The sequence below is a fragment of the Cucumis melo genome, chromosome 8 (genome assembly GCF_025177605.1).
Source record: "Cucumis melo cultivar AY chromosome 8, USDA_Cmelo_AY_1.0, whole genome shotgun sequence".
Classification (NCBI taxonomy): domain Eukaryota; kingdom Viridiplantae; phylum Streptophyta; class Magnoliopsida; order Cucurbitales; family Cucurbitaceae; genus Cucumis; species Cucumis melo.
The window spans coordinates 30,214,793-30,224,188 of NC_066864.1; the positions used below are offsets into that span (position 1 = coordinate 30,214,793).

General features: G+C 29.9%; 1 protein-coding gene across 1 annotated transcript; it reads right to left on the minus strand.

Annotated features, from left to right (window-relative positions):
• Positions 1-1,964: 1,964 nt before the first annotated feature.
• On the minus strand, positions 1,965-4,535 carry LOC103491180 (CASP-like protein 5A2). Its single transcript, XM_008451022.3, has 3 exons — positions 4,042-4,535; positions 2,880-3,012; positions 1,965-2,330 (listed from the first exon to the last, which is right to left on the minus strand). Exons 1-3 carry the CDS (start codon positions 4,254-4,256, stop codon positions 2,139-2,141), a joined length of 540 nt encoding a protein of 179 aa, XP_008449244.1. The 5' UTR covers positions 4,257-4,535; the 3' UTR covers positions 1,965-2,138.
• Positions 4,536-9,396: the final 4,861 nt, after the last annotated feature.

Consider the following 9,396-nt stretch of genomic DNA (forward strand, 5'->3'; position numbering starts at 1 on the left):
AAAATTTTCTAAACCTCAAGCAACATTTCTATAAATTGTTTTAAATATTATATATGTTCTCGACGTCTATCGTTAAATGTTATGAATTTTCTTATAACTTCGATAAATACAATAAAAGGAATTTGAATTTTCAATATTATAAAAAGGAATATATTAATTAACGACTTACTTGATATTGGTGTTTAAACTTTTGAAAGAAGTTAATATATACTTATTTGTTTGTTTATTTATTATGAACGACGTTGATTTCACACTCATTTGAAAACTTTTTATTTATACATTTGAAATAAAATCTTATGGTTGGTCTTTGAGCCAACAACGATATAAAATATTTTATTATAATTGTCAATGCATTTTCTTTGAGAATAGCATTTGGAAACTAACCTATCTATATATTCAAAGGAGTAATTTACATTTTAACTTGTCGAATCTTCTTTCAAAAAAAATTTTAAAAAAGAAAAAGCGTGAATATCGAATCAACATTACTAATTGGACTAGAAATCTTAATTAAAAAAAAAAAAAAGTGCAAGTGGATAATTGTTAATTATAAAATTGCTTTTACCGAAAGTTTAAATCAACCCATCATGTTAATGTGTAATAGTGAGACAAAATATGTTTGTTGCATCATCATGTATTGGTCATGTGTTTAATTAAAAAATAACTTAAGAGGCAGTTAAAATTTTACAAAGAGGATGCACGTGTGTGATCCATGTGACTAATAAGTCAACAATTGTTGTAGTCAAGAATCCAATGTTTTATGATGATAAATACAACGGTGATTACAAGATTTTTCTTTATTAGAGATTGCATTTCAAGAAATAAATAAAGAAAGCGCAAGTTGAATAGTGATGATAAAAAAATCAGTGTATATTTTTACAAGGATGTCTGAAAACTAATTAAACATGTTTTAGATCTAAACAAATTGTATATTATACATGAATTAGTATGCAATGAAGTATATTCATGTATTTAGACATTTAAGATGAATTATTTATGGCTTTATGGCTACATGTATCTCTTTGGATTCATAAGGTGAGATTTTTATTGTATGAACAAGATTGTTCCATGAAAGTCCTATAAATATGCTTGCCTTTAATGTCCTCGAAAAATTATTCCTATTGATGTTTGGCCAAATGGTTGAAGACTATGCCAAGGTGGCTGAAAAGAGGAACAAGTAAATCAATCATATTAGGATAAACTTAGTTAAAAGGGAGAAAAGACTTCGGCTAATCATCTTGGTCTATCTATCTACATGTAAATCCCCGTACCTCGTAATGTCATCCTCGCTTGATTTGTACTGTTTCTACAAGTGATGACTATTCCTACAAACCAGCACAAGTTACAATTTATAGGTTCTTGGTTTCTTGAGAAAATTTTGAGGAAGCCACTCCTATAGGATTGCTTTAAGCGAACACTTAAATTTTGAGTTCTTACAAATGCACCACCAAAAAAATTGAGTTCTCACAAATGCACCACCAAAAAAGAATGTACATCCAGTTAATATAGATAATAACTATCAATTCTTTTAAATCTTTCTTACCCATTGTTTCATATCCTCATGATTCCACTCATTCAAAGGTGATTTTAGTTCATTCATGTACATCATGAATTTGATCTAGAAGCACTCTCTACTCTTGCTCATGTTTGAACATTGTAGGCCTTCCCCTCAACTATTTGGAAAGAAATGTCAGTGGAGTGAAATCCAAAAAAAAAGGAGGAGTTGAATCATGATGATAATGAGAATTCAAGCCTAGACTTTTGGCTTGTGTTTGGATTAGTTTTCTACTTTTACATCATCAGTAAGGGGGAAGAGACTTGACTCCTAATACTTCAAACTTGAGAAGTTCTATCTCTAATTTTCACATGGCATAACACTAAAACCTCAAATATTAGAAAGTAAATAATATAGGTTGAAACATCCAATAATAACACCACTAGGAGTAAATAACAAGTACATATAAATATTTCTAATAAAAAAGAAGGTGATTTTATTCACTGATTATTATCTCAATTCTCAATCAGACCCAGTAAAAACCTACATGTGTACATCAAAATTTCCAAATTTGTACTAATTTATAAGCAAAAGGTAGTTGGTGAGACAAATACTAAAAAGAAGCTAATTTTCTCGCTATGGAATCTCACCGAGAAGCTAATGACCAAAAGTTCAAGAGAAATGAAGGAGAAACAGCAAACCAGCTAATGAAAGCCATTGCAGTGGCAGACTCAAACTGTGCACAGTGGTTCACACCACACTTGTTAAGGTCATTGCCTATGAGAACAGTAATCCCTGCTGATGAACACGCAGCAGAAAATGTAAGGGTGGACGTAACCTGCAGGACAACACGACTCGTTATTTATATCAACAATTACAAATACTAATTGAACTTAAGAAACAAATTTATTAAATTATAAGAACGTGGATTGAAATTATCATACTTGTATTGATAAGAATGAATTTTATATTACATTATCTTTATGATTACAAAAAAGAATTGATAAGAATAACACATAATTATTAATAATAAAAAAAACATTGATATAATTTAGAGTATTAGGCTCGTTCCTTCATAATGGAAGACCCAGCATTCCATTGAGATGCTTATTCTATTGCAAATCACAGATGGGCACACCCAATTATTAGACAAGAAGTCTCCCTTCGATTCTCATTTATCATGGCCGATTCTTGCAAACCAAGTATAATCTTAGTACCCAATAAATAGTTAAATAATAAATGTCAATCAAAGATTTTTTAGACCTATTTTATGAGCATTGTGCACACATAACAAGATTCTGCATTGCACATGATATATCAGGCCACAAATCTAAGATGCATATGGAATTATGTGAATTTCGAACTGTAGCAAGTAAAATATTCTTACTGCATCACCAAGGGTGAACAAACCAACTATTGAGCAGTTCCGCAAGCTTCGTCTGACTAACAAGGCATATGCATCAACTACTGCTAATGAAAAGCTCCACAAGCATTGCAAGCCAACAGCAGCAACAAGATATCTGAGAGAAATCATAGGCAAAATAATTCCACATGAACAATTGAACACAAATTTGAAGGATCAAACATACAGAATATCTCAAGTTAAAGAAAAACATACAGAATACCTTAAAATCATAAGTTTTGACCATGAATGACATTAACCAACAGCACAAACTTCTTTCAAAAGAGTGGTACGTTTCAGTTTTTGGAATTGTAAACATATGTACGAGGGAAGAAAATAAGATATCCCCCCAACTTAAAGAAACCAACCAAGGTTGGGAAAAACTCCTATTGGTATTAACAGAGTGATGAAATATGGTGAAGGTAAACTATAAATCAATACCAATCTTGTTCACAAAACAGTGTCATCAGAACTGACATGAAACATATGGTAAACAATTTATTTCATATGAAATATGAACTTGATTGTGGGATTAATCGACCAACAACAAATGCACTATGTTCTGAAACAAAATAGCAATCACGAGTGAATTACGAATGCACTTCTTAATCACTCAGTTGGAAAAATAATACAACACAACACAAATAGTAATAAAATCCCTCAAATCCTAAACGAACATTATGAACAACACATTTCGTGGTTTTCTTCTTCTAGAACACACTCGAAGTTAACGCGACAACTTTTTGACATGGCTATATGGATTTCCCTCGATGCCCCGGGGCTCCATTACGACTCCCAACACATATAAATCACAAAACCTCAGCGATAGTGTGATGCAAGTTATTGCTATCAGCTATCCTATCACCACGAACAGAGGCTAAAGTTCATTCCTAAGACTACAGACACAATTACCAAACAATTGTACTTTAGCAAAATAATTAGCAACAAAATACGAAAAAACACACATTCTTTATGATAAAATATTCCGAACGACGTCCAAATCACGCTAAACATATCTTTATTTAATCAACATCCTAATTTCAGTTCATTGACTCTGTCACGTAACATTTAGAGATTATCACAATGAAAACATCGAAAAACTCCTCCAAGCCGGATACTACAAAACAAAAATTAAAGAATTACGTACCGAAACGCCGTGACGGAAGGGAAATCACTGGTGGTAGACATAACACAGAGAGAAACCGTAGCAAATACGAACTGAAGAAGACGAAGAGCAAGTCCACCTAGTGTTCCAGGCATGCCCTGTACATCCTTCATTCTCACTCTCGGCCCATTGTGTACCGCTCCTTCCGTAAGTGGTGGCGCCTCCACCGGATGCACCGAAGGCCGGCTCACGTTCATCGCGTTGTGCAGCGATCCAAGAGCTCAATCAGTGGGATTAAACAAAAAGTTGTTTTACATTCACTCCATAATTCAGAACCCTAATCGGTCGCAGGCGAGCCAAGAACAACAGAGGGAGGAAGATGGTGAAGTTTAGCTTATCCGTTGGGAAGGCCAAAGATTCTTTGCAATCGATGAGCGAAGGGAAGATCCTAAGTCCATGAAGCCGTCATCTTCTCCATTGTCGCCACTTCTGGTAAGAACGCGAGTAAGCTCCGTGAAAGGGAAAGCAGCCATGGCTAGGCTAGAAGTGTGTAAGGAAGAAGATTCGAGCGTTGCCGTAAATGAGCCGGCCCATTTCAATTTTTCGAAAGCCCAATGGGCTTCATATTTAATGGCCCATTTTTTTAATTTAATCGTGGGCTCCTTTTTCCAATAAAGAAATATGAAAACCCATATTGTATACAAAGGTACCAAGGGTTTAAAGTGGAAATATGAAAAAGAAAAAAAAGGACCCCAAGACTAAACATAAAGAAATTTGCATTTAACCGTAGTAAATTTAATTTTTCTTGAGTTATAAGGATAAAAATTCTAATTGTTATTATATTGTAGAAATATTTTTTTAAAAAAAAGTCTCAAAAGCTCAAAATTCAAGCTTTGGACTTTACAAAAGATTTTTTTTCTTTTAATTTTGTAAGTCCCCATTGAAAGCTGTTAGACCCATACATAACGTCTTGGATAGTTTCTTAAAACGCTACAATTTGTAACAAATATACCTACACATATCTTTAGAAAAACACCCCTAACTAAAGAGAGCAAAAGAATACAAGGTAGGTTATCCATCACTGTCGAAATTTATTAGTTTTGTGAAATTGAATTCAAAATTTAAGAATAATCTATAGTTTGAAAAAAAAAAAAAAGAATGATTAAGAAAAGAAAATGAAAAATGGGAAGGAAAAGGAAATAGAGAGTGATGAGGTATTTGAATTTTGGGAAAGGTGGGGAAGAAAGGAAAAAAGGCAAAGTAAAAGCGACATGTCGCTTTCTAAGTGAGGGAAGGAGCTAAGTGTCGGCATAGTTATGTGTTGGGATGTCGGTTCAGACTCGTGAGTGGTGACTGTCGTTTGGATTTTAGTTGGCAGAGAAATGTGGGGCCTACCGCACGGGTTATGTTTCGTAATGCCAATAAATTATTTATTTTTATAATAAATTCCCTTCGCCATCTTTTTTTTTTTTTTTTCTTTTTCTATTTTTATTATCATTAATTTTAAGATTATTTTGTCTACTTTTGTTTTGTGTCAATTTGATCAAAACCATACAAGACACAGCTCGTAAATATGGTTGTTAGTTGTTTCTTTTCCTAAGAAGAAAAAAGAATGAAAGAAAAGAAATTTGCTAGATTTCGAAGCTGGTTGGCTCTATATAGGAGAGTTTTCTTTTTCCTTTTTAATTATTTTGTAGGAAAAAAAAAAGGTAATTTTTACTCTTAGGGTTGATTTTGATTTTGATAAACTTCACATTTTTTTTTACAAAATAACTAAATACAAAATGGATTGATAATTATAGTTGATTTTGATTTTATCAAAAGAATCTAAATTTCACGAAAAATAGAAGTATATTAATTATTTACTTTATCACTCTATGCTATACTCAATAAAATATTTAATTTAGAGTTTAGAGTTTAACCATTAATAATAATGATGTTGAAAACTCACGTCAAGTTATTTTAACTTCAAAATTTTGATATTGAAAATCAATATATAAATTTATAGGTAGGAAAGCTAAAATAAAAGATAATTAACAATATATTAACATTAGAAAATGATGGTAAAATAATTGAAGATTCGATGGTCGATTACATGGTATAGTAAATTTACATTTTAAGGGTTGGTTATTTGATTTTCTAACTTTGTAATCATTGAATTTAAAAAATGATTATATGTGTCAAAACATGTGATGGAGTTTTCAATTTGTAGAGTTGCTAATTAAAATCAATCAATATGGACTTGAGTAGGTAGATTGTCGAGTTTCTCAATATCGGCTAAATTAGAATTTTCATATTTGCTCGTTAGTCAAAATCGTTCAAATACTTTTATTATTCTTCATTCGTTACAATAATTATCATATAATGATACCGTGGAGAAATTGAAATTTGTTATTATAAAATAACACCAAACACTATACTATACTAGGGTGTTAGGTTTAAAACAAATCTACTTATTTAAAATATAGGCTATGAAATTCATTTACTAGGTAGCAATATTAGATCAATTGGATAAATTTGATCTATTTTGTAAAATTCAACATCATCTTGTAATTAAAGAATGAAAAAGACATTTTTGCCATCGAAGTGTCAATATATACTAACAAATAATAAATTAGATGGGCCCAAACGGGATAGGGCATTTGTCACATTAGGGTGGCCCTAGCATTAAGATATGCCCAACCTTGTACTTGACATTAACATATAATAATCAATGACAAATTAAACAAATATATATAATATAATCGTATAAATTTCCCTTTGACATCGATATTTTTCTTAAAGAATATACCAAGTATCATTCATACATTAAAAAATTATATATAATATTATAAGTTTACAATCAACAAAAAGTTCTAATTATTAGTTGATCTCTGATTCAATCTTCTAAAAATTTCTCATTTTTACGATAATTGAATTTGTAACACTCTAAAAATATAATAGAAATAGCATATATAACTAAATATATATCCTCAAAAAAAAAAAAAATACTATACTTAATTAAGTATAATTTTTTAGTTTACAAAATATAATAGAAATAGAATAATAACTTATTTTAAGTATATTTCCTTACAAAAAAGAAAACTATACTTAATTAAGTATAGTTTTGAGTTTACAAAAGTTTTCTGAAAAATTGACACATATATTTATGAAATACATAGATAATGGCACTACAATGAAGGAAGAGATCGAGAGAAGAGATATGTAAGCCACGTGCATGGTTACAAATCATGTGAATTTTAATACTCTCACATCAAGATTGGCACTGGGGATAAGTTGATTATATATATCCCACTATCCATTATTTATAGAGAATATACTTTTATCATTTTTTTTTTAAGAAAAAAAAACTTTGCAACAAAAAATATAAAATTAAAATGAAAGAAGAAAAATGAAAAAAGAAAATGTTTTCCAAAGTCCATGCATGTATTTATCTAAAGATATGATTTTCAAGGTGTTAAAGGTGGAGTGCTTACCAATCTATGCTTTATTTAAAGACATGTGATATGTGATTTAAAGTTTCTGCTTTTTGTTTTTGTTAAATAATACAAATTTAAATATCCCTAATACAATCTTTCATGTAATTCTTTTTTTTTTCTTCCCTCCTTAATCTTTTGAAATTATTTACTTTATCTCAAAAAAAAATTGTATATTGTTAAATTATTGTTTTATTTAACACGCATACATAAATACATTGGTTATATAATCAAAATGAATATAACTCAACTGACATATATATATATATATATATATAATATGTTAGCTATGAAAAAGTGTGTGAAAAAGTGTGTGGTTTGAATTCCCTTTGTACTATTATTTACACTAAAAAAATCCATAACATATGAAATTAAAAGATTAGTATTTATAATTTAATTTAAAAAATATTTATATTTAATTGAACAAAAGATGAATACATGTCTCACTAACTTCAAGGTTGACAGTAAAGGTTTATGTCAACAGAGTGTTATGCTCGTTTTGAATATATACACATATGATTGATTATATAGTGAAGAGTAAAACAATTAGGATTGATACAATTGGAGACATGTCTTGTACTAATGAGTTTTCTATGAGTAAACCATTGAAACAATTTTATTATTCATGATCTAACTTTTTATGCTCATATATTTTTAGTCCTCTTTTCGAAGATCACCTAATAAGTTATGGTTCTTTTGGATTCTGAGTAGGTTGTACTAAAAAAGAAAAAGAAAAAGAAAAAGAAAAGAAGAAGAGAGAAGTGACCGTTTATGAAACGTAAGCCTAAAGCAAAGGCAACCCTAATAAAAAGACACACGGGATATTGATTTTGTTGGTCTTTTTGTTTGTTTTAATGCTTATTTCCAGAAACGATGCCGTATACTGTGGCAAAAACTAAAACAAAGGAACTCAAAACTAAGAAAAATTGTTTTGTTTTTCGTTTTTCATTTTTTACAAAAAGGGTATTTATTTTGGGAAGGGAAAAGCTTTATATTTCAATTGAAATATTTGATTTATTAAACATTGGGTTGTGGTTTTTACAATCTGAATTTTATCCCAATCCCATTGTTTCACATCTAATTGGGATACGTTGGGACAAATCCTTTTGTGTTTTCCCCAAAATATATGTCTTTAACTTTTTTGGAATTCATTTAATTATTTTTCCTATTGAAGTATATACAAAAATACATGTCATAAATACCAAAGTAAATCTAAACATCTCGACTGATATACAAAGAATATGTTTAATTTAAATCTTCAACATAGAATATACATATACGCACACTAAAACCTTAACGTTTTTGCCAAAATTACATTTCTTTTCTTGAGATGAGAGGTTATCATAAGAATTTGCTACACTACCCACAAAAAAGACGGATAATATTTAGGGTAACGTATTGATTTGATCTCCATGCTGTAAAATTCATTGAGTTTTAGTCTTTACTTTCGATTGTTCGATCCTAGTCCATTTATTTTAAATAAATCCTAAATTTAGACTATCAACATTACATTTTATCAAAATTGATTAAATAACAACAATAATTTTTGTATTATTGTAAAAATATAAAAATGTAAATAATGTTTTCAAAACTTATAGTAAAAATGTGACTTGATAACAATTTTTTATTAAAGAAAAGAAAAAGGAAGAAAAGCTTAATTTAAGGGTTATTGAAGATATATATGTGTCTAAATTTAAAAAAAAAAAAAAAAAGAAAAGAGAAACTTTAAAATAGAAGACGATAATAATAATTTAAGTTGGTGATTATTTAAAGTATTTAGAAAAAGAAAAAGAAAAAGGGGGAAACGTAGAAGGAAAGGCAAACAGCGCGCTCAACGAAACGGCGCAACAGAAGCAGGGAAAGAGAGATGAGGTCATCCACACGTGAATCTTTATGGAAAAACCTCGCCACGTAAGCTCCA